This window comes from Apteryx mantelli, chromosome 1 (genome assembly GCF_036417845.1).
Source record: "Apteryx mantelli isolate bAptMan1 chromosome 1, bAptMan1.hap1, whole genome shotgun sequence".
Lineage (NCBI taxonomy): Eukaryota > Metazoa > Chordata > Aves > Apterygiformes > Apterygidae > Apteryx > Apteryx mantelli.
Genome location: NC_089978.1, coordinates 177,637,718 through 177,663,934, shown reverse-complemented (window position 1 = coordinate 177,663,934; position 26,217 = coordinate 177,637,718). Strand labels below are relative to the sequence as shown.

Sequence of the window (26,217 nt, the reverse complement as noted above, 5' to 3'; positions counted from 1 at the left end):
TTCACGGTGTTGTCATTATCTCTTTTGCTCTCGTGCTACTCAGAACAGGCTGTGGGAAAAGTTGCATACTGCTCATTTACAGGAAGCAGCTAAAATATTCATTTGCTTTCAAAGAGTTGGCTGGTTCTAATTGACGTCAATAAGCAACTGTAATTGTATCTGCTCTTTAGGGGAATAACAAGATGGTGTATTTTAATACTTCACACAACTTAGTAAATTTTATTTAATTCATGATTGCCTATTTTTTTCCCCATTTGCCTCAGGCCTTATTCTTCCAGTTTACAGCCAGCTTTTTCTAATTAGAAATGAAGGGTTTGACATTGTTGCTATCCAGGTCAATGGAAAAACCCCATTGGCTTGAACAGTTATAGCACAGAATTAAGTCTAAAGCTCTGAACCATAGTCCAAGTGGGGAAAATAACAAAGGCAAAAGAAAGGATAGTGCTTCTAAATATCAGTCCTTCTCTCCAAACTTACCTAACTCAGGTTTAACCAATGAAAGTCAAGTTTTCAGCAGCACTTAATACCATTGCTGTACTTGCTCTTAACAACTTTACTGCTGCTTGCACTCGTATGTCCAAGCCATTACAAATGCTTTACCTGCATAGCTGTAGCTGTGGAACTTATATAGGAAAAACCCTTGTAGTAGAGGAGAGAGTTTATACCAGGAAAGGGAGTTCTGCTGCTGCTGGATTTCTCCTGTGTCTGTAAACCACGGAGGTTGTGCTGGCAGACAACTCCTGCTGCTATCAATCATGCCTATACAAGGGATTTTGCTGACTGGATTACACTGGTTCAGAACATTGTGAGGATCTGACACTCATGCTACTTTAAGACTGCCCGCCAAACACGCAATTTAATAAATTTGCTTGACTAAAAATGTGTAATCCCACTTCAATGTCAAAAAATACAGAGAGATACAGAACAGGGTATGAATATTCAGAATGCATATCCTGATTTAATATGCAATTTTTGATTATATGTATTTATATATACTTACATATTTATTTCTCTTGTAGCATTGACAGATTGCCTCAAACAAAATGATACAAAATGCTGTAGAGATAAGAATAGCTGAAAGAGCTGCAGATACAGTGCAGAGAAACACTAATCATTACTGTATCCAGGCATACAGAATTGCAGTAAATATAAACAAAAAAAATTTTCCACTCTTGCAGGCAAAAAAAAAAAAAAAAAAAGAATCCGATTGTTACCCCACAAGCTGAGAAACTGAGAAGAATATTTCTATTAGACATCCATAAGCAAATGCTTGGGTGAGAAATTAGCCATTATAAATCTATTTTGCATGTCTTTCTGTATCTGACTCACACCAGGTATCTGATAAATGCAGAATCTTTGCCAGATATGAACAGCTATCAGCAAGCACCTTTGCTGAGCCATCTGCAGGACTTACTGCTTTCAATTTCCTTTACTTTTAGGGGCTGTCAGACAAAAGTATGTAACAAAATCTCCAGCACAATGAGAAAGCAATTTTTTTAACATCCAATGAAACAGCTCAGGGAACAGTCATCCCAGTCATGCTGGGATAATGAATCTGGATTCTGAACACACAGCTCTAATTTTATGCTGATAATTATAAAGTTGGATAACCACCAACTTCTGAGCATAAACAAGTTGCAGATATTTCATTTTCATCTCATGTTCCACTGCCAAGCCGTCTGTTGTATTGTACATACCGTATATTATTTGCTTTTCTTCAGATAAATTAAGAGAAGCACAGAATGAACTAGTCCCAGAGAACAATGTTAAATTTAGCTGTTCCTCCTCCTGTCTCAAGCTGTCTGCAAACAAATTACCGCTTCTATAATTTTTGCATTTTTATGAATTATATTGTATGGGCTTAATTCAGTCCAAGATTGGTTTGTGAACTGTTGCTGATAAGCATTATTTCAAGTGTTCAAGAACTGCAATTCATACTTTACATTCTGTTGTTTAGACTCAGAACATGGAAATATTTCTGTTGCACCTCAGAATCAGTTTTCTGGGGTGCCACAATGCAATTGCGAATTTTACATTGTATTTTCTGCTATATTAGCATAATATATATTCTAGAGCACATTCATGAAATTGTTTGAACAGAATGTCATGAAACAGAGGTGACAACAGAGTAAAAGTCAGTATATCTTAACGTTTGAAGGTTCACCATTTTCCTTCCCAGTATTTGCCTAGAAGTCGTTGACATCAAAAGGATTTTTGAGAACCCTGTAAATCAACTAGTAAATATAACCTCTTTTTACCTGCATTTTTTATTCATCTATTGAAAGTAGTGCTGAACAAAAACAAAACTATGTGACCTACCTCCAACCCGTAAAGTAATTATTAAATGTTCAATTGATTTAGTTTTCCTGGAGAGTAAATGATCATTTTGGTGGTTCGTCTATTTTGTTTCACATTTTTTTCTTCACATTGTGTACAGGGACTAGCCAGTTTACAGACTTATTCTGTCTCTTCAGATAACAGGATGGTTTATAGAAGAAGTGGTAAAAATCTGTCTGAAGTGTTGCACTGATATCCTGTCTCAAGAGAGGGGGAATAACTCTTGCTTAGGGAAACGGATTATTGCTCATACAACATGAGAGCATTTGGAAATCAGCATTTTTCATTGTTTACAGGCTTGCAGTGAAGAGAAAATAAAAGTTGGAAAGTCTTACGACTGTATATAAATATAGATTCAGGAATTGCTCCTACATGCCTTTGGTGTTGTTCAGCAGGTGGTCTGGATGGAGGTTTTACATGTAAAAGGATTTTCAGTAAGAGAAGTGTGTGGTTATATGCTAACCTGTTTTGATAGTTTGCATTCCCTTGTAAAAGGGAACTAAGGCAAAATGAAAGGCAGAATTTGACTCATATAGTTGGAACCTTATTTTAACTTCTCTCTATTCCAACATCCCTTTTTATTTTTTTAGCTCCACACTGATGTTCAGAGTGAACCATTGCAAAACACTCCACCTTAAAGTATTTACATACATGAAAAATGACTATGCAGAAATGTACCTTTTTACTGAATGTACATGTTCCCTGTATGTATTTACTTGAATAGCTGATTTCACTGACAAAATATTATAGCTGGATGAATGTCAGTGAAAGAAGTCTGGAATGTACCCTCTACTGCAAATCAGCAGCAGATGTACTTACTAAATTTGATTATAGGTGTTCAAACCCTCTGAAGGTCACAAGACTGCACAAATGTCTCTGAGGCATCACTGGACTTGGAAAGGCCTGTATGCCTCACAGGCTATGAAGTACAAGAAGGAAGAAACCCAGTTTTACTCTTCTACTACAGAAGTAATTTGCAGAACTATCAGTTAGGGAAATCTAGGTTTCCTTGTAAATTGAGCATGTGATGTGGACTGAAAATGAAGCTCTTCTAACAACCCCCATTACAACAGAAATTGCAGTGGAACAAAGTTGTCTGTGCAGCTTTGCCTCACTGCACCACAAATGCATACTGAAGGACTCTCACACAGTTAATTCTCTTCTAACTCATGTTGACTGCATTTTAAATCAAGGTACTGGAAAGGCTGAGGAAAATGAAAATCTAGAAGATGAAAGCTCTATCAAATTTTCACATACCACTCCGTTAACAGAAAGTAGCTGGTCCCCCCGTTTGAGCCCTCCATGCCTTTCTGCCACTCCTCCAGGAATGATGCGAGAAATATAAATAGGAGAATTTTGTTCTTTTCCTCCCATCACGTTAAAGCCCAGGCCTTCATCAGTCTTTGGCAGCTCCACCACTCGCGGGTGTGAATGGCCTTCACTTGCAGCAAAAGCAGCAACTGTTGCCTGGAAGAAAAGAGAGTGATATGGCTATCTAGTGAGAACACTGACACGCTCTGTTGTTTGTTTCGCAGGAAGAACTCATCATGAAAACATTTCAGTATCTCATTCTGCCTTTTTCCCTAATTATCCCAAAGCACTTTACAAAAATTAAGTTCCATGCCAATGCTTTTGAAATAAGGGGATAAGCAGAGGAATAGAGAGTTTAGGTGACTTGTCAAAGATAACGCAGAAAGTTAGCAGCAGAGCCAGAAATAGACACCAGGAAGCGTGCCTGAGTGGTGGTGAACACTTGTTATCTCCCTAGTGCATTTCTTCTTTGCCTCTTCTTTTCACAGGAAAAAAGGTTCATTACAGTTGGATAAGATGATGTGAACTATACTGTGTTCCTAGTTGAAATAAAGTGAATAAACTGAATTGTTAACTCTCTGCTCTGCTCTCAGATGCCTGGGACTGGTTATTTTATTCTTTGGGGACAAAAAGAATCCTGCAAGGTAATTCTTATTTTTAAAAGTTTAATTTATAAATGTGAAATCTCACAAACTAAATAACTCCTGAAACAGGAATATGGGTTTTTACAATATAATTGGATGAAAACGTTTACTGGAAAATTAAATCTTGAGACAATGGATTTCTAAATCAATTAAAAAATGCTAGATTGTTATTCTTACTGTGGAAAAAATAAAAGCATGTAACAAACTGTAAAGCTTGCATTCAGGAAAATATTACATCTTCTACTTCATTTTTCACTACAAGTGTTTTGCTACTTTAATTATAAATCTCAGTATGATTAAATAAACATTAGAAAAATCTTTTATCCTTTTTGACATGTGTTTGTATTCCAAACTGCTAGAACAATTCTGCATTATACTAATATTTTTGAGCATTTTAATAATGCTTATGCTTATTAGAAGCTAGTGGATGATGTGGTACAATGGATCATTCTCAGTTATATGTTTCTGCACATGCAGACCTTGTCATCATGCATACATTTTACATCAGACATGAATGCACTAGGAGAATGCAATGCAGACAGCCCAGAAATAACCAGGAAATATTGCGATATTGAAACATTGCTTTGTAACCCTGCTGTTCTATATGAATAAGAAATGAGAATGGCAAACACTAATTGGATTCTCCCATTTACTATACAACATAGCAATCATTTCTGTGTTTACCTGCAGTGTAGGCCAACCAAGATCTAATACACACATTTCTCTACACAGTAGCATAGACCTTACAAATTTACATTGTTCATTTGAAGTTTCAATCAGAAGAAGGTTAAAATCAGAAAACAGCCTACCGAAAGGAAGGAAAATATACTACAATTTATTGTATAATATGTTATTTGCTGGCTACCATATGGCTTGCTTCTCTAGAATACTGTAGGAATGTTTTTAGAACATACTCCAAACCTTCACCTTCTGTTGTAGTTTTAAATAAAAATCTCTAAGGCAAATACATAATGGCAAGATCTTAGTTCCATTAACATTTCTGGTAGTTTTGTTACTAACTTCACAGGAGCAGGACCATAAATAATTATCTCTAAAACAGCTTTATGGCTTTTGCAGGTTTACCTGCTTTGCACGGTACCTGCTTTACCACCCAGAAGACAGTCTTGAGTGCAAAATGATAATGGGAAAAATACAGCCATGGCAGGCCTTCCCGTTTGGAATTATCATTATGCATATTATGAAAATACAGACCATATTAAATACTGGCAAATAGAGCATATTCTTTCTTGGCTGTGTGAATTCCCTTAGAAAATTTATCATTTTAGTAGCAGTAGTAATGTAGCCATTGTGGTCTAAGGATCTGAGATAGGCAGGTTCATATGGCTAGAGGGCCAATATATTTTATCAAAGCAGGCAATGCTTCAGAAAAAGTGGGCTTGCATTTGGCTGTGCAAGTCTCTTGGTCAGGTCTTATCACTGTCCATCCTTACTACTCGCTCGATACCTACAGTTCCCATTACTTAAAGAGGAATTTTGTCTGCTTAGTTTCTATCTCCCAAATCATTGTGCCCTCCTGGATATGCTGTATAGGAAAACAGTCCATTAAAATACTGATTTTTACAGGTAGACTTTGCTTTTGCAAACCAACTTTTCAAAAACCATCAAATTCCATAAAATCATTCTCTTTTCTTAAGCTACAGAAGCAGCATAAAGGTTTAAATTTTCCATTATGATTGTTACCTGGGAAGTAGCACTGGTTCTAGACTCTGGGCTGCCACTGATGTCTAAATTTTCTTACAGTGTACACACGAATACCTGAAACACACACGCGCACAGTCAATTACTAGGTCACTTTGGTAACACATATTTCAACAGCTGCACGTAACCTACCTTTGCAGTGGCCCTGGCTCGGAATTCGGGGCAGCCATTAACAGTTATGGTTTCATGCATATATTGATACACCTAAAATGTTCATGAAAATAAAATGAAATTAATTATAGAAGCAAAATAAGGATTTTATTTTAACCCAGACAGGACTGTCCCTTTCCCTCATAACACTATGTTTCATTAATGCTGTATTCATACAATCAGATGGTTGAGTATTTGTTAACCTTGTGCATACTTAGGTTTACAAAAAAACACCAATCCCTGTTTCTTATGATACTTTGCAATCCTAACCCTAAACCTTCCAACACTGTTCCCTTCCCATCTCTAGCACACCATTTTCCAAAACCAGGACAGTTAGTTCCTGCATTATCAATAGCTGGTGTTTCCCTGCAACTGATCTGGGTGGTATCTTAGCCACCACTGATGACTTCTTTGTTCTCTGAACTTTCCTGTGAACTGGAGATTTAGAAGGCTGATGTTGAAATAAAAAAGCAATTTGCTCAACAGACAGATGCTGAAGAATGGAAGTGAAAATTCAATTTTGGAGAAAGGTCACAGTACCATTTTCCATCAACCATAGAGAGGAATGGAGAGTAAGTGCTGGCAGTTTGCTATGTTAAAAGTGGACAGTGGATAAGGCAAGCCTTTAGAAAGGAGTTGTACATTCACATAAATGGCATAAAATCAGCATTGTCAATATATGCAACTTTCTGCTTGTTCTTTTTTCTGGTATACATTCTTGCTTGTCTTTCTCTGGTCCTTAACTCTCCCTTTTAAATTTCTTCATTAGGGAAAAAGGAAAAGGCTTTCTCTCTCACTGCCTTTGCTCTCTAGATTTGTCTAACTCTGTAATGAAAAACGTGAAAAACGCCTTGATACTAGCCAGTTATCAACCTTAAACAAAGTAAAAATGCTTATGTACAAAATATGGGCTAATTTTTAAAAGACAAAGGTGAAGGAATGGAAACAAACAAACAAAACTTTTTATTTAATCTTCTTCTAAAAACATCAAACCCCAAAATTTCTTCCTATATGCAGATGATTTACCCTGGGCATTTTCTTGACCTGCCTCATCAGGGGTTTTATCCTTTTATGTGCTTCATGTCTCAGGCTGAATTCCTCAGAGAGAACCTCTGCTGGTGAAGTATGTTAGCTTTGATAGTAATCTGTTTATTGGGGTCTTGAGGAGTGCAGATTCAATCATACTTTCCAAAATGTATTTCTCTCTTTCTCATTTGGAAATAGTTTAACAGGAGTGTCAAAACTTCTCTGTCCAATAATGTAAAGGTTTCTTCAGCAGACAAGGTGTCAGGTCCTGTACTTGATTGACTTATAAACAACAGCTTGTCTTGTTGATGGGTAAAACTCCCCCATCCCTCTGTCTTGATGACTTATTATGCAGTATTAAGTGTCATAATCATGTATTTCTCCCCACTGAGTCTGGTATTAAAAACCTATACATTGATGAACATATTGCTACAAACACCTAAATGGATTAAGACATGTAGCTCATCTCTGATCTCAAAATAAAACAAACATAATGGCAATCCAACACTTTGAGTAGTAAAATGTTTAGGATGACTGATCTCCAAACCTTTTTTGAGGGATATTATACAAAAGCGAAAGGCAAAAGAGGAAAGGAGATAACAACAAATATATTACAATCTTAGAGGTCTAAAATATGCTAAACAGTTTCAAAGCACAGCAAAAGATTATTTGACTTGAATATCACCCACACATAAGCCCTTCAAAGGCTTAATTCAGAAAAATGGTGTCCAGTGAGGAAAACTGAGACAAGGGGAGCAGGTTGAAAAATTTCATGCTTTCTACATTTGAACTGAAATATTGCTGCACTGGTAAAATTCACTTTGACTTCAGTAGAGGCCAGGATTTTGCTCTTAATTTTAAAAATACAGAAAAAGAATGATATTTTATAGCCTCTACAGGGTCTCTGTTTTGTTCTAACTTTGTACCAGATTATGCCATCGTGAAAATGGGTTGAGTCTACACACTCAGCATTATCTTGCATAGATCAGTTCAATGCTTGCTCTAAGTATTATATTGTAGGAGCAAATTGTTCATTATGTAAGAACAACTACTGTGTGGTTGTGGTAATGAATCATTAAATACTTGTTGCTCCAAAACTCATAATGTATTGAACCACTCACTGATAATGCTGTAATTTTTTGATACCTACAGGCTCCCCTTTGTCTTAAAGCATGAGAGCTGATTGTCTGTATTGCCTCTGCTTGCACAGTTATAAATGCTGCGGTTGGCTGAAATGTCTAAAAGCATATGTTGTTTAGCATATATTGTATATTGAGCTATTATGACATTGAATTGTTTTGAAAATAGATCACATTTCAGATATAGCAACAGTTATTGAAAAGTTTTTCAAGATACTCATTTCTAAGATAAATATTACAAAAGGTGGCTGATAATCATACATTCAAGTGATTATTAGTTAGGCCTGATGTCCTGTAACTCTATACTGGCTGTATACTGTCAGTACGTATCTGGCAGCCTTCGTAATATCCAATATGTTATCATGGTAACTAATTCGTATACTCATACTACTCCTTAGTGTGTGATTAAACTAACAGATGTTAAAAAAGAATCAACCAACAAAAAAAAATCTGAAAAATTGATCAATAATGCCACGTAATGCTTGTGATCATTTGTAAATTCTCAATGATAATGGGATTGAAATGGTGTTCTGCAAACAGTTACCAGTGATAATAATATCTATAGTACAGTTCCTAGGAAAAGAAATCTTGCATGTCAAATCTCTCTCTATAAGCAACAGATGCAATCAGTCCTGAAAACTTGCTTGAGGCAGTAGCAAATCCAATTTTCCTATTTGATGGTTAGGTAATGTTTAATATAATTTCGATTAAGGAGGATAAAACATAAACCTAAATGACTTTCTTATTATTAAGTTGAGCAACACAGGGATTAACTGTACCTGTTCCAACAAGCCCCTTCAGCTCTCTGTAGGGCTCTCTGTAGGGTTCAGATTGCTCATTCTAACAATACACAAAAAGCACAGTCTGTAAATAACCATTGTTTGCGGTAGCCACACTACCCCCTTTATCTACATTGTTCTCAGTACCACCTTAGATATGTTTTGGGCACAAAGAATCCATTCTGTTGCCTCTTTTACGTATACAAAACAGATAAACTGAAAATGCTCTTTGTTCTCAAACTAAATAAGGTGGTATCTAAATCCTCCCAGAGTGGAATATAGCTTTTTGTTCAATCCATAGTACCTGACAAGGACTTGGTAAATGGTTTTATAGGATCTTTTCTTTCAATGTCTACTATTACCAGTACCTCTTCAGATTATATTTTTAACATACTGCAGTCTTCCTGAATCTAACAATGTCACCTTTAAAATGTCCTGTAAAATCAATGGTAGATTTGCTGATTCAGACAAAATATCACTCAATACAGACCAAGACAAAGGTGCAGAGTTTAGTTATAAGTGTCTGAAAAACTCCTTTAGGATATTTACTAAGAGAGCTTTGAAAACAGCATCCTTTGTTGACCATGACAGACGAATCATTTTGAATGACATCCTGGATTATATCAGATTCACTGGAGTGTACCATGACTTGGTTTGTCATTTCAGTGTGCAAAAAGCAGAGTATAAATGCTTCCATTTTAATTTTCCTTCAACAGAAATAATGCAAATGTTTAGATAAACAAGAGGTCAAAGGTTAAATTTAACTTTAAAAATATTTGCCTATGAATATTAAAAAAATAAACGACAGTCACCCTGCCTTTCCTACATCCTTTCCCCGCTTTATTTCTAATAATATTGCAGGAGCATAACCAGGAGGCTTTCACTGACATCACAGAGAAAAATAAAGTATAGATGAGCACTATGAATGAGCTGAAGAAAGAAAAGTAACATATGTTACTATTTTAAAAAAAGTGCTGCACATCTCATTTTGCATGTGCAGCTGTTTCTTTTTAAAGTGTCTGAAAGTCTGCACGGGTGTTTAATAACATTATTTGCTTCCAGACTCCCAACATAGTCTGAAGGTCTGGTGCTTGGGAAAAACAGCTTCCTCAGTTTATTAATAGACATGGAGTTACATAAAATGTCAATGTTTCAAAATGCAAAGCTGCAGCTGTAAGGTGAATGGTGATATTTCAAATAATTTTTCCTCACAGTGATTTCTACCAAGACTGTCAGCTTCTGTATGCTGAATGCTCCTAATGTAAAAGCATGCTGCATATAGGTGTTTGTTCATAAAGCTTGGATTTGTGCTCTGGAGCTAGAAACACTTGGCTTTGTTCTCACTTCCATGTGGTGCAGAGAATGCAACCTTCATCAAGAAATACTCATAAAAGCATGAACATAGATCTCAGACTTTTGCAGCTTTTGCAGGTAGTATCCTCAGACAATCTAAAGTTGTTGTCCCACAGTATTCACAAGAAGTATGAAAAGAGTAAGAGAGGAAAATCACAAGTAGAAAATCTGATCTTGGAAGTGAATCCTCCTTGTACCATAAAAAGTCTTGCTGGCACAGAGAGGTGTATGTTTTATTACTTCTCCCTGCAAGAGCTCTAGTGAGTCAGATGCAGCAGGTATTAGTGTTATGATGAACGGTCCTCATTGTCACACATTAGGCTCGGAGACCCTGCAGCAGGTCTAGCATTACTGTAGTACAGGAATGGGGGCTGGGACAGTTACTTTAGGAGCTAGCTTCTTAGCAGAAACTTAGCAGAAACTACTACCCATGGAGTCATAACAAAGCAGCATGTACTGGCCTATTGAAGCCAATGTGAAGCTTTAGGAGGAGGTCCAGGAATAACAGTGCACTTAGCAGCCTGTTCTATAAAGGTGGCTAGAAGAAGCATTCTGTAAAAACCTGAATAATGCAGCATATTTTCTGCTGAATCCTAGAAGTTACTATTTAATTAAAAAGATTCTTTTCCATTAATTCCTTTAAGAGGTACTCAATGCTTCCTCCCTGATGAAATATTATGCAATTCTAAGTGCAATTCTAACTACAGTAATGATGCTCAATGGATTTTAGGACAACTGGGTCTAAACGTCAGGAGGGAAGAGACATGAAGCAGAAATTATTTTGTAGCAATGAGTAAGTATTCCAATAAAATTAGGAGGCAAACCAAGGACAGAGTATATTGAAATTTAGACCTGGAAAGGTAGCAGGCCCAGATAAACTTTGCTGAGATTTATAAGCAACAAAGTAACCTGTTTTAAAACATTGGGAGTTTCTTGGCGAATGAGAGAACATACCTAGGAAGAAGTAATCGGCTATCTCATAGTGCCTGAAGTATGGCAGCATATAAAAAAAAGATACAAGAGCCTTGCTTCAAGAATTCACAATCTAAGTAAGTGCTGAAAGTATGCAGGATAAAGGGGTGGAATGGAACAACCTGTAAAGTGATTGATGAGGAAGGTTTAGCACAGATATTGGCATTGCTTGGATTCGGTTTCTTTGGTTCTTCTGGCATCATCCTTTTTATTGCTTCAGTGTGGAGGGGAATTTTATACCCTTTTTTGGAAGAAGTCTTTAAAAGAAGAGAACACAGGGCCCTGACCGACAGTTGGGGGGGGGGGTGGGCTGGATGAAAATAAGTGATGCAGGGAAGACAGAATTGGCTTCAATGCATTTATGCAGTCACATCAACAGAAGAGCATACATGTATGTATCCTTGCAGAACTGAGGCTAAGTTGTAAGAGAAAGATTACTATTTTAATTATGAAATATTTCCTCACACCTCATTATAATGCTTCTGACACCAGCTATCCTGATTCTCCATCTTCCTAATTGACTCCACTTGCTGGAAAAGATGAAGAAAATATTTCTGCCTTCTAAGATGTTGAGTGGACAGGAATATCTTACTGATTTTCTCTTACCACACTGAGAAGAGCTCATCTCTTTGCGTTACATGACATAGCAGCTGTCCTCTCTGTTCTTCCTCCCTCTTCCCAAATTCTGCACCTGATTCTCAGACCTTCAGCCTTCTTTTGACCTAAGAGGTGAGACCCACATATCATATCATCTGGCAGGTGTGGGCTGGTCCTTGGGGCAGGAGGATGCTTGCTCTTGTGCCAGCAAGAGGCTACCATGCACAGCTGCACTAGAGAGCTTCTGACTTGCAGCGTGGTGCCAGTGAATGTTTTGTTTTTGATGGCAAACTTCCACCCACAGCACAAACCAATAGCGTCTTTATTTTTTCCTCTGCTTGTTTTTTACCATTTTCCCTTTCATATTTTATTTGGCCTTTTTTCCTTTCCCACAACCTCTTTCCTGTATTTTCCATTCTTATTCCAAGATACCTGTATGTCTGTGGAGGTGGATGCATTGGTTCTTACACCTTGACAGACTCCCAAATAGCTGTACTTTAGCATTTAATTCAGATTGTAGGCCTACCATATCAGTGGGCAAAGATAATTTGAATACTACAAAGATCAGGAGGTGCTTTGGTCACCCTTAAACTCTTGGGTTCCATCATAAACCATGGAACCTCATCTGGTAACTCCTGCACCATTCCATAGCTTTTGTTTGAACTACAGTCTTTAGAAAGACCTTCGATTTTCAAACCTACTGCTTGTCTAGGAAATTGGTCTACTAGTTAACAACATTTCTATTAAACATGTCTTATTTCTATGCTAACTTTGTCTGATTTCAGTTTACTACTGTTGGATCTCATTGGGTCTTTTTCATCTCTTTTGGAAATCTTTCCCTCTTCCTAAATGGAAGTATTTGTAGATCTTAGTCTAATTTGGGATAAAGAAACTTTTTATCTCCCTTATGATAGGGTTGACAAGACTTCAGCCAACATTTGCTTGTCTACGAAAACCAACAAACCCATCTAATTGTCCATTTTAAGTTGCTGCCTGAACAGGAACACAAAAAAAAGGAGAACAAGAAAACTAGAAAGAGTCAAACACAACTATAAGTGTATCTAAGTCACGTGGAAGTATGCAGCTTTCTCCAGACTACCCTTCCTCTCATAATGTTTTTTTACTTCTATAACCTACCTCAAGCTAAAAAATAATGTAATAGAGCACTTCCACTGAACCATAATACTGTGATTGTTCAATGGAAATGGAAAAGCTTGGTGTTTATCTTTGTTTTTATACATCTTGAATATCACACAGAATTTCTGTTTCTGAGCCTGTGTTCTGCTTTATTAATCATCTCATGTGATAAGCATGCTCAGGAGAGCATGACTATATCATAAAAAAGTATTTTCTCCACCACAGCTACAGTCTGTAGCTAAGATACTGTACTAAACATAGTCACAAACCGTGGTCCAGGAGATAGTAGTTCCATGGTGAAGTTTAGAATAGGTTTATTTTTTTCCAGCTACCAAGTCTTTTCAAGAATAAATGTCTTAATATTGTTTTTTCATACTGGTAATAGTTACTTTTATCTTTGGTAGTTAAAAAAAACTGGAGGAGGAAGTAATCTGCATGACTAAAGAGAGTAAGAATTTGATAATATTGTCTTTCTGAATTGCAGTCCTTGCAGGGGATGTTGACAATCTTATAAAACCACTGGCTGTAAAAGAACACCATGGATGCCACTTACACATGCAGGAATTTCAAGGTAAAAATGAATTTAAGACTCTTCATAAACACAGTTGCTCAAGCGAATGCCTCACAACTGCCTATTGTGTTACAGGCCTACGCCACATGTTTGATTAATTCCAACAGAAGCAGAATTAGGCAGTCTCACACACAAAAACACACTGTATACTGCACACCATTTTCACTTTGTCTTTGAACAAAAGACTCCCTTAATGATGGACAAAGCAAATGGATGCTTATGAGTACAGCGAGGTTGAAATGGTTGAAACATACCTTTCCCTGAAAGGTATACGATCTATTATAATGCCTACTAGAAATACCCAAAAGTCTGTATTACATACGTCATTTCCTGCAGCTACTGAATTTTAACAACTCATAGAAAAAGCTGCTTTTTGACAACCAGTCTGTATTAATGAGCTATTTATAACTGATCTACTGTGGTCATTCAAGGTTGTGGTCATTCAAGGTTGCTGACATTTTGAACATTTTAGTATGATAAGCTTTCATTAGCCTGTGAGCAGTTACATGCTTGCATCAGAACTGTTCCTGTCTATTTTCAAAATGAAACATCTGCATCATTATCACAGCTGTCAGAAAAATCCCCTTCCATGCAGTAACATTGCATGTCATATTGCCTCATGCAGCAGGGAGGCTAATTCCTTTAAAAGCTCAAACCTGTAAATTAACTCAGTCTCCTTTAACAACCTGAGGAGATGTGACAGTTTTAATTTCAGCACACGTGAAAGAAATATTGCAAGTGTTGGCTTTTACATTTTCATAGTGGGTATTTTATTAAAATGTTTCTTTTTGGGGAGGAAAAGGTTATGGGGGGAAACTAGGTCCGTTTTGCCAAAGTGAAAAAAATGATGTGAAACGTGATGCATTATTAAGCTGTCCTTAGGCAGTAGGAAAAAAACCTGCACAGGGCTGAAACATCATTAAAATTAATTAGGTATAATCAGTGTAAGGGTAAAATATTTTAATTTAGGGTGGAACATTTTATGAAGGCTTCAGTTAAAATCCTAAAATATGATTTGCTCAAGCTCTTTTTCATCTTGTTGTGTGGAAGGGAATGGTGCTCACTCAACTCTGATAGTAACTCACTGCACTCTGTGTTGCTGTTGAAAAACTGAACAAAGCTTTGGTCCTCGAGTTCTTGCCATGAGGGCTGTGACTGTCCAAGAAATAACCCAACAGGGGTTGCAAGGCTGGGGCCAGAATCTCTTTCCTCCCTTCTGTGCTAGCAGAAGAACATAGCAGATGCACCAGGAAATTCATGCTGTCACATCCTCTGCTCTGGTGTGAGCACTGACACATACTGGATGAGTCAGTTGAAATATTCCCAGCATTGCTGTTAGGACACACAAGACCTCAGAGTGCTCTCTTTTCTTCCCTGCAATGTAGATTCTGACTGAAAAGGCTACTCTAAAGTCAATAGGAAGTTGCTCAATGCCCTCTTAAAAATGATTAATAATAGACTTTTATTTCCAAATAAAAATTTATTTATATTAGGAATAATAAATTTCTTAGGCCAATTTTTTTACTTCATGTCCCTTACATACAGTTCTACACTCTGCTTTAAGTCAATAACAACTATGGTTTGGCACCTTTGAAGATAATACTATAGTTCTCTCAGTCTTATGCTTTAGAATCATTGAACTTTAGAAAAATACTGGAAGTCTCTTGCGGCTTCTACTGCAACATACCAGGAACTAAAGAAACAGCAACATGTGTGATTAGTTAATTCCCAGAAGACCACCTGAATTCACAGGCTGTAATTTAGAACTCTATCTCAGAGCTCTCTGCCAATTACATATGGATTCAGAAGTATGACAAGCATCCATAAACACTTATTTCTTCCACTTTATCAGTAAGTCTTTATATGCTGTAAGGGCTGCAGTATGCAATAGCCATGCTTCAAATATAAACAACTTTGACAAAGCCTTGCCGAAATCAGTACCCGGATGAAACATGACCAAACCTGAGCCAGTCATAAAAGCCTATATTTCAAGTGTTCCTATCCAGCTGAGAAGGAAGGGAGAAAGAAAACGTTTTGATATTTCTTTTATATACAAACCAAAAATGTAGCTAAAATGGAGTTTTTAAATAGATTTAACAATTTCTTTCCTTTTTTAAAGGTACAATTCAACAATTGAGATGGAGGTGCATATCTCAAGAGTGTCTTCAGTGATTTTGTTAAGTGGAAGTAGGATGGTACTGAGGCTGCATCAAGGCAGAAATGCAAGCTGATACCAATGCTACAGTGGCTTCCCACAAACTACCAACAAAAAATATTTCTCAGCAGTTCACCTAGCTGCTGATTTCTTCCATGAGGAAGAGGCAAGCTTGAGATGAACTGCAGCAAAAGGCTGTTCTGTTTATCCATAAGTTTTATGTAAGCAAATATGATTCTGCATCAATAAACTGAAATGGTAATGCGAAGAAAACAAAAAAGATGCTGAGGTGCATCACCAGTGCTCCATTACAGTAACCTTCTATAATACACATAACCGCAGCTGTGTACAGAACTAAGAATGTCACATTGGCACCACTTACTAAAGAATCTTAGTAAATATGGAGCAGTAACCTAGATAAACACAACTATAAACAAGACATGTTCTTGTTTTGCTTTTATATATTGCTGAAAATTTGCAGCACCAAAATATCCCTCTTTTGTGAAGAACACAACTAAGCAAGCAGAGCACAAGTGCAAGAAGATACATAGTCATCAGCCAACTCTGAAAATTGATCTTTACTCAAAATCAATGGGAGAGAGCACTGATTAAAGATCAATGACACGATATGGCCCCAGATTCTGGGGTACTACATCTGTGAAATCAATGTATTTAGCTGTAGGCAGCTAAAAAAAAGTGACAACAGCAGCTGTTTTAAATCTCCTACAGGGCAGGCATGGAAGTCATGGGGACTTAGTAATTGCACAGAGACTTAATAATGCCTTCTCTCAGATAATGCTTGGGCTGCTCGGTAAATACATATAATTGCCATTAATGAAGGCCATTTGCTGAGTGACAAGGTAATCATTCCAAAAGTTCTCATTCATGCCATCCAGGGCTTGCAAACAACAGTGTAATGCTTCAATCACTTATGTCTGGTAAAGTGGTAAATGAAACTTCATTGTTTTTCAAAATGTGCATAATTTCTGGTTACACTGATTTTAAGAAATAGTACATATTTGAACACAGTAGGGTAATTTTATAGAAAAAATATTATTTGCATATACAGCTAACATAAGCTTTTCAAGCTTCTAAACCTTCTAAATGCCTAATACAGCATGGTGGCAAGACAAGAAGTAGCCCATCTCTTGAAATTTGGCAATTTTTTTTCCTGCCTTAAGTTAAAAACCTTACAAATCTTTCCCTCAATGCATCATTACATGAATACATTACTACTTGGCCATACCAACACCATGTTTGAATGAAGTTAAATAATGCCCCTTCCAAAGACTGATGAACCTGTACTGATTTAGTAGAAGTTTTAATCATTATTTTATGTGACTTTTCACTCCTGACACATTGAGCAGGACTCATGTCCAAACTTTGACATCTACCATCTGTATTACTATCTGCACTGGCTCCCTATATAGTCAGTGAGGAGTTGCTTAACAAAAGCAAAAGCAGGCAACTGGAGGCAATTATGCTTCCGCATACTTTTGAGGACAATTCTGTATTTGCTACTGCAAGATTGCTACTACTAAATTAACAGTGCAGCAATTCCAAATAAGATATCTGGAATACTAAAACAAGGTAACAGATGAGCCTAAAAAGAACCTTGCTTCCCAGCTAGTCTAATGGTGCATCATGCTAATATAATCATATTGTTTTTATGACCTGAGGTACAAATCTGAGCTGAGACACAAATCTTGCTTGCTTTACTCATGTGATTTGTCCTGTTGGCCTTTTGTTTACTAATTATCTTATTAGAAGACCAATACACCACTTTTGCTTAATCCTGACTAATACCTTCATTTGCATGGGTAAAGGTGGCCTTAGACGTGGGCTTCCTACTGAGCTTAAATCACAGTTCTGTGCTGTGAATTACAGCATCTCTAGCTGTAAATCTCCTCTGTACTTCTATATATATTTTTTTCAAAGTTTCATCTTTTAATTTGTTTTAATATCTGGGTTTGCACTGTGGCAGTGAAAGACTGGATGGAATTCTATCCCCTTCCTGTAACAAATATTCAGTCCCCAGTGACTGAAAAGAGAAAGTAATGGAGGGCAGAATTTGAATTCTGGTGCTGCCATAGGTGCACGCCAATAGAATTGGACCTGCAGAACTTCTATTTTTACTGGGAATAAGATTTATCAGGCAGAAAAAATGAAATGTGGCTTTCAGAAGCTAGGTCTGGGAGCTAGAGGAACAGCGTTATACTGTAAACTGAACAAACTGATCTTGGAATTCTTGGAAATACTAAGACTTTTAAATCATTCCTGAAATCCTACATTAAAATTCTAAATGAATCATTTTAATAGAAGAAATTAATGAGAAGTTTCACCTGAGTCCAGCCAATAACCAATCTGTTACATTTGGTACAGCCCTTTAAAAGGCAGTAAATGTAAATATTAGAATATCTGTCTGAAGTGAACAGCTATGGGTTCCAGCCAGCTTCTTGCTGTCATACACTGTATCATAGTAGTTTAATAAGCACAATATCACTAGACTCAGCTTTCACTACCCAGCAGCCTTAATGTGTCTCCCTAATATTTGCGAAGACATATATCAGGGTCAGTAATATAAAGCACAGGTAGGCAGTTTGAGAAAATGACCAGATAATAATACACTGCGTATTAGCAGTACTGGGACTCTAGTAATTTGTATTGCTAAGGCATGAAAATGCATGCATTAATAATGCACTATTATTAAAGAAAATAATTCAAATATACTCACTAGGAACAGTGAGAGAATACAGGCTTGGGAAACTATCCTACCTAACAAATAGTAAAACCATATTCTTAGTATTATATAATATAATCAAGCATATCTCTAAAATAATCAGGGGGAAATCCAGACCTCCTCAGAAATGGGCTTGACTTCTATCACTGCCATTTTTTGTGCCTGGATCTCACTAGTGGTCTTCATTATTTTTAGGATGCTCTGTCCATAAAATAATTTTTATAATAAGTATACAAGTTTTAAGTTACAGAAGTAGAAAATAAACTATCTTCAAAAAGAACACATTTTTCCACAGACTAATTTCACAGAAAACATGCAACAACAGTAGAAAATTTTGTGTTGACTTCTTCTCCTTTTAAGAAATGACTGTCAGTGACCCAGTCTTGCAAAAATTCTGTTGGGTGATGACCTGATATTTTGGTAGGAGTCCTAAGATAACAGAATAAAATAATGGATATTTTTGTGCTTCTGACTACTACACCAGATTTTTATATAGACTTTCTGATCTGATTACATTTGATACTGATAAATGTAATACAGTGATTCATTTCACTATTCATATTTACCTGTCAGATTTTATTTTAAATAATATGCACACAGAAAAACATTAGATTTAATCTTGAAATGGAAAATGGAGAGGGGTAGAAAGGAAGCCTGATATATATCTGGATTTTACACAACTATTTAACATACAAAAAAATAGAATTTTCAGAATCAACTTAAAAGAAAACTTCCACTCATCAGAAGATGCATGGGTTTATCAATCTGTATCATTACTCTCATGGCATTTCAGTACTGATCACCAGCTGTTAACAGTAAATGAAATTGCCATAATCTGCAAAGGCATGTCATATTCAGTGTTGATATTTAGTGTGTTTTTGCTCAACTGTGTATTTTAACTTCTTTGACTGCAGCACTTTAAGGTTTATTGTCAGATCAGGGGTTCATTTCATCAATTCAGGTTGCCTAGTTTTATGCGTATGAATATACCTTCTCAGTAGTCCAATCATGCATTCGCTCTTAGAGCCTAGTAATCTCCAGCAATCAGAAGACTACAATACAGCATCAGCTTTGAATAAGTAACAAAAATGCACATAAGGGTAAAGGACTTAATGTTGTAGTGGGTGATATTCACCCATCTTTTGCCCAGGGACATGTCTAAATAAAAGGCTAATCAATTTGTCTGCACCTAGGGAGCTTTTGAACCAGGTCATTTGGTCATGCAATTACAAACTGCTTCAAAATTAAATTTTAATGTGATCAAACTTGGGTTGACTTGTCTTCTGGTATAGGTGGTCAAGCTAGGGAAGGTTGGGGCTGCAAGTGAAAAGAAAGTATCTGAGGCCATAATATACTTCAGCTATTTTCATTATTTCTAGATTTAATACAAATGCCTTCCTAGTACCACACAGAATATATCAGTTGGTGGTACTAAGTGAGAACCTTTAATCACCATTTCCTGACATAGCATCTTAGAAAAACGCCAGAGTACTTCTATTTCAAAGTGACTTCATTCACTTAGTCACTTTAAAGAGAAAAAGATTTTATCTCTATGAGATATTTAGGGATTTGAATGGGAGGATTGATTTACTAAATACGTTTCCATTAATACAATCCATTACAACCATTTAATAGATTCCAACACATTAGATTAGAATGCACATCATCTAACAAAATATTGCTTACTTTTAAGACTAATAGATCATAAAAGAGACCTATTGCTTTTATAGTTAAACAATCCCTGGTTACAGAAGGGACAAGTCACATTTAATCAATACTGTGTGGATTATATTTTATCTTTGATCATTTCACCTGCACTTACAGTACACTCACTGCCCAACACTGAGTTTCTCTGGGACATATTCTAACAGTCAAACTCACTGGGTAGTTCAGTGTCCATAATTTCTTCGACTAGAACAGAAAATTATTTTCCAAAGCTCATCCATTATGGAATTTATAGGACTGCAGCAGTCTAATCTGATTTTCTGATAAAAGGAAGTCAGACTCAGATCTTGCATTATGTAATGTACACACCATGCTGCAAATCTGCACCTCTGCATACATAGAGCAGCAGCAACAGCCCCTTCCAGAATTTGCCTACCAATACAAAGTCAGCTGCTGCTCTTCATCCAATTTCAGTTATACCAACCTAACTCCTGACACTCTGTCTACTTCATTGCTTTCTCCAGGAAGGCTCTTGTGTTCCAAACAGCTCTCACATTACTTCCAACCTGACTGTCGTGCCGTCTCTTATAAGGTAAATAACTTTTCTCCTCTATTCTGTGTAGGTGCTAATAAAATAAAATAAGGGAACAAAAAGCCAGTCTCCATACTCTCAGGTCCTGTGCTCAGGAAAAGAAAAGATCAATAATTGGAAGAGCAATGGTAGGGAAATTTCTGTCCAGCTTCTGCTATCTTAGGCTGGAATACACTCAGAAAAGACTGTATTGTTCAAGAATGTAGCTACCAGTCTCTCATAAACTCCAGTATACATGAAGGCCACACAAGAAGGACATCTCTGGCCTAAAGGCATGACTCAGCTCAGATATCCTCCAAGCCCTTTCTGCAATGCCTGGAGATGTCTAACAATTTAACACGGCCAAAAATTCCACAGTTTTCTTAATAGGTTTCTAAGAGATGGAAGAAAGGTTTTGCTCGAATTTTCTAACAACTCTCCAGCTAAGGAAACAACAAAGCTACACTCTAAACATTTGCCAAGGGCTTAGTGTGAGTAACTGAAAAGAGGAGCTGTATGTTGAACACCCTTAAGTACTGGCAAAATAAGTTAATTCTCCCTCCTTGCCTAAATCTTGCTATTAAGCCTTATGTATTTGAAGATTTCCTCTAAGAAAAAACTTACATATATAGTCAAGAATGGCATTAAAAAAAAAAAAGTAGGATTTTATTCACTAACAGTGATACATTAAGGACAGTAAAAGAAATAAATCTCTTTGTTTATGAAGTTGGTACAACTGACCTAAATACTCATCATCATCATCACCCAACTCTTGTTAAACAAATAATTAAAAGCTTCTTAAAGTGACAGTTATTACTTACAAGACAGTAATAGCAATTAGATTGTCTGTCATGCGCAGGTTGTGTTCACACAACACTCTCTAAAAGACCTTCTGTGCCATTGAAATGATATTGTCAAAATTTGCTTTCAGTTCACTGGACTGAGAGTGCATTAGTCTAAGCCATTTTCTTCTTCCTAGGCTCTGTACCTGTTTCAAAAAGCTATGTGTTTGCTTCTGTTAAGAATATTTTCCAGAGATGAACATCAAACTGTTAAGATTTCACTGATGATGCTGCAGAGACAGAAAATTCCTCATCACAGTTTGAGTGGTAGACTCTGCTATTTGAAGAAAAATAACTCTTCAATGATCTGTGGTCAATTAAAGAAGCATTTAGTTGGTTAAATGAAAGGACTAGTCAGAGTATCAGCTTTTCAGGGTACATAGTGCCATTATTTATTGTTATGGAACAGTATTCCTTTTAAAAAGCCTTGAAAACTGCCAGCTAATTAAGTGGAAACCTCCCTTTGTTCCTCACATTGAAGAATATATTCCATAAAACAAAGAGTGTGTTGCATTCTGCTTCTTAAACTAATGTCTGTTCTTTCTTCCTTCCAGCCACCCAGCGGTCTACTCAATCAATTCACTGCTGTTGTCTAGTTATCCTGCTCAATCAGTTATCCTGTTCAGTCCTGCTACCACTGAGGTAACAATAGATTTCCTATTGATTTTAGTGAAGGAGAAATAGTTCCAGGCATTAGACAGATAAACTGAAACAGAAGTTCTTACTGAATTTCTGGTGAAAAGTTGTTGCCTCCATTAGGTCATTTAGAATCACTTCAGTCTGGCATGCTAACAGTATTCAGTTTGGTAAGCAGAAAGTCTGACACAACATTATATTCATTCATAACTTCTGTCCAAGAATCAGCTCAGAGAAATATTTATAATTTAACTGTTTTAAAGATACTGTTTGTATGTATGTGGGAATAGGGGTGCTTCTCCCTGGAAGAGATAGCCATCACTTACTATCTCTTGTTGGGCAAAGCTAGGAAGTCCCCTGACCATGGCCTGTAGAATAAGGATCACAGTTCTTAGCAATCTGACAAGAATTTCTGACACATGCAGCAAGACCCACTGAGACTCGACCATTGAATTCAACTGCAAGAATCGCATTAGCTTCAGCTACCAGCTAACTTGAGTGCTTATATCATTTGTTTTTCATGGCATTCTGATTATCAGCCCATCCATATCACACACCTGAGTTCAAAGAAGATGCACTTAAGCTTGCACTGACCCAACCTGGCATATCCCCAGATCCCAGCACAGTGCTGAACAGGTTAGCACAGACCCTGAAACAGCATGAACAGAATACCAAAGTACTAATTAATCACCCCTTCTCCTTAGCAAGGCTAATTGCCTCAGGCTTGATGCCTTGCTGATGCAACTGTTCTGTTTCTGCTTTTCAATAACTTCAGTATTTTGCATTGTAGCAGACAGGCAGTTAGAGACACATCTCATATCCATCATCCTTTATACAAGGTACTCCCCTTCTCCAGCACTGAAAAGCAAGTCTACTTTTCCTTTTAGGATTATGGATGTTTTTCTGAGAAATAGCTAAAAATCTCAGTTTCGTACCTCTCTGATAGCTGTACAAAACTCACTCTGCAGCACTTTCTTTAGGGACTGTAGCTTGTGTACTGGTACTTCTCCAGATTCTTGCAGTTTCTCCAGTAATTCAATTGCTCTTGCCACATCTGAGTGGAAAAAAATAGGAATAAAGATCAGTATAAACAGAGGTTATAAATGGAACAGTGACTAATAAATGACTAAAAGGGGCCCAGTGATGATCATTTTGAATTTAAAATCAGCTTTAGTAATACCTGCTGTATTCATACTCGTGTCATACCAGCCTCAGATATGCACAAACACTGCTGTTCAGTCTTTAAATATGGACAAACTGTGCAGGTATATGTATGGACACACACACAAATGTATATACTGAGTTGCAAACATTTTTGGAAGCTATTAGTTCAAAGCAGCTAATCTACATTAGTAAACCTAAAATATTTCTTACTTTTCTGCATAAGAGAAGGTTGCACAGAAATAGTATGGGGCCTGCTTTCAGAAAGTCTGAAAGAATTAAGCTGAGTCTTTATATAAGCACACTCAGGATGACAAAGCTTAATAAAAATATTTGATCTTTTCCTCATAAAAATATTTGATCTTTTTCCTCGCATAAACCTAAGTGTAAATATCAATTACTGATACAGAAAATCTTCCAGAGGTAAGTAAAAGTCTGCTAGGGAAGAAAAGAAAATCTGCTAGAGAAGAGGAAATGTGTAAGGCTCTTGCCTAGACCTCTGGAGACCCAAGTTAAATTTCCTGATGTGCTGCATATAGCCCATAATCTCACGCTCACAACATTTTTCATCTGTAAAAAGACGCAACACTAGTTTCTATGTTATTGCTAAGATATGTACATACATAAAAAAAAAAAGAAAACATGAGATGTCTGACGATCTTTTATGGCTAAGTAATACAGGGGCACAAAAATTACCAGACTGTTTCAAGATCGACTTTATGCAGGCCAACCAGATCATGCAAGGGAGGCACTGGCTTGCTTGCAAGAGTGAACTGAGCAAGATACACCCTAGTCCATTCTCAGAATGGTAAGAGCTTAATACCGGGTTTTCTCCTGCTATGTCATTTAATGCTACATTGCAGCTTTCCTGTAAACTTGCTGATAAAGTTGAACCTAGCAAAGCTGTTGTCTTGACTGTGTGGTCATTCTCACATACTTCTAGTGTATTTTGCATATCTACCAGAGCCACTACTGGCCAATTATACCACTCCACTAAAAATAGGTCTGCATCTTAGTGACTAAATTCATGCATAGTACCAAACGATAAAACAATATTTGAGGCATTTTAACCCGGTGATTTAACTGCACTAAAAGAAATACGACACCACCCTCCAACCACACAACTCCAGAAAGACTATGATGACTATAAGTAACCTTGTATAACCCTACTTTCCAATTACAAGATTAGAATAATCTCCCAGTCATAAACATTACAATTGAAACAGCTCTTACAATCCTTGCCTTGTAGTTGAGCTATACTGACCAGATGTCTTATATAACCAAGACATGAGAAGCTTTCTGGAAATGGAAAAAAGATGATATATCAAGACCTGCAATAGAGAAAAAAGAGCTTTGCAGAAGTACTTTGGGTGGCTATGAGTGAAGCAAGATCATGTCTAAAGCCAAAGAAAGGCATACTGAATAATTAAGATTCAAAGTCATGAGAGCTTGGAGATGAGTTTGCTGCATCTTTGAGTAAGTCCACACTCCAAAGGGGAACACCGGGGAAAGAGGTAATGGAATGGACATTAAGGATGAACAGCTCTATTTTAGTTATGTATATAGGTATATCAAGGAAGATCCTCGTAAAGCACTTACTGAAGTGATGATCAGAAAACTAAGAGGATACCTCAGAAAGAATAAGGTGATGGAAACCAAGGGAGATTGATATTTTAGAAAGAAGAATACAACAGATGGCAGCTAACAGGTCAAAGAGGGTGGTTTTGAAATTTAAGTAAGAAGGGGAAAGTAGACACTTCAGCAAGAACAGTTTGCAAAGGAGTGCAAAGGAATGGTGATGCATTAAGTAAAATATGATGCAACAGGAAAACATGGTTTTTAACATTCTTGGTAACAGTAAGGTCATGATGAACTTAAAACAAAACTATCTAATCATTTACCTTGGAATTTCTTTTATAAAGGTTGTATCTTCCACCCAAGCAAGAAGGATTTGCAGTTACTTAAATCTAAACTCACACTTCCCAGTCATTAGTACCAGCTGGTACAAACTGATATGTCAGACAGCACAAAGCAGTTAGATTTCTTCTGAGGAAGCTTCAACAGCCTACCACAATACATCAGCTGAGGTCTCTGAAATTAATGTGATATGTGATAGCTGTTGAGATGCCCTAAATTAAACAGGTGGCTGTTCTGGTCCCTGTTCAAACAAGTTTAGAACTGTCTTTCCCTATAACCAATTGTATTCATAGAAGGTCAGGGCAAAAGATGACAGAATGGTTACTGGTTACAGTCGTCTAGGAGTTTCATCTCCATATCTGCAAATTCTGCAAAGCTTTCCACATTTACTATTTTCTTGAATTGAAGTATATTCAATGAAAAATTTGTCCTGATTGAGAAATCTATTTCTGATCCAGAAAGGACCATAGATAATTTTAGGTAGCATCATCAATCAGAAAGAGTTAAGTACACATCTAAATATTTCCCTAAGGCATAGATCAGAATCTAGGGGATAATTAATTAATTATTTCTAACATGAAGACTGTTACAATACATATCGTAAATTCATATTCCATTCCAGAAGTCTGGTATAAAATCAATGGGAGTTTAGTATGTAGATTCATGTGCAAAACTGGGCACTAAATTGTCATTTGCCAAAACCAGATTACTTAGTTTTGTGATTAAGTGGTTTGCAGAAAACAAAATTCAGAATAGCCCAAGAGCATTCTAATTTTCCACATTTCCAGACTCATT

The 26,217-nt window shown here is 36.7% G+C and overlaps 1 protein-coding gene across 2 annotated transcripts in view; it reads right to left on the bottom strand.

Moving 5' to 3' along the window:
- The window catches only part of LIN7A (lin-7 homolog A, crumbs cell polarity complex component), a 51,887-nt gene that overhangs the window by 9,474 nt on the left and 16,196 nt on the right, over positions 1-26,217 (bottom strand). The window contains exons 2-4 of one of the 2 annotated variants that reach the window (XM_067289922.1): positions 23,280-23,398; positions 6,144-6,215; positions 3,595-3,804 (exon numbers count right to left, since the gene is read on the bottom strand). In XM_067289922.1, coding sequence (XP_067146023.1) covers positions 3,595-3,804; positions 6,144-6,215; positions 23,280-23,398 — 401 coding nt within the window. The remainder of the gene's footprint in view (positions 1-3,594; positions 3,805-6,143; positions 6,216-23,279; positions 23,399-26,217) is intronic. The other variant, XM_067289923.1, reaches the window with a different exon arrangement.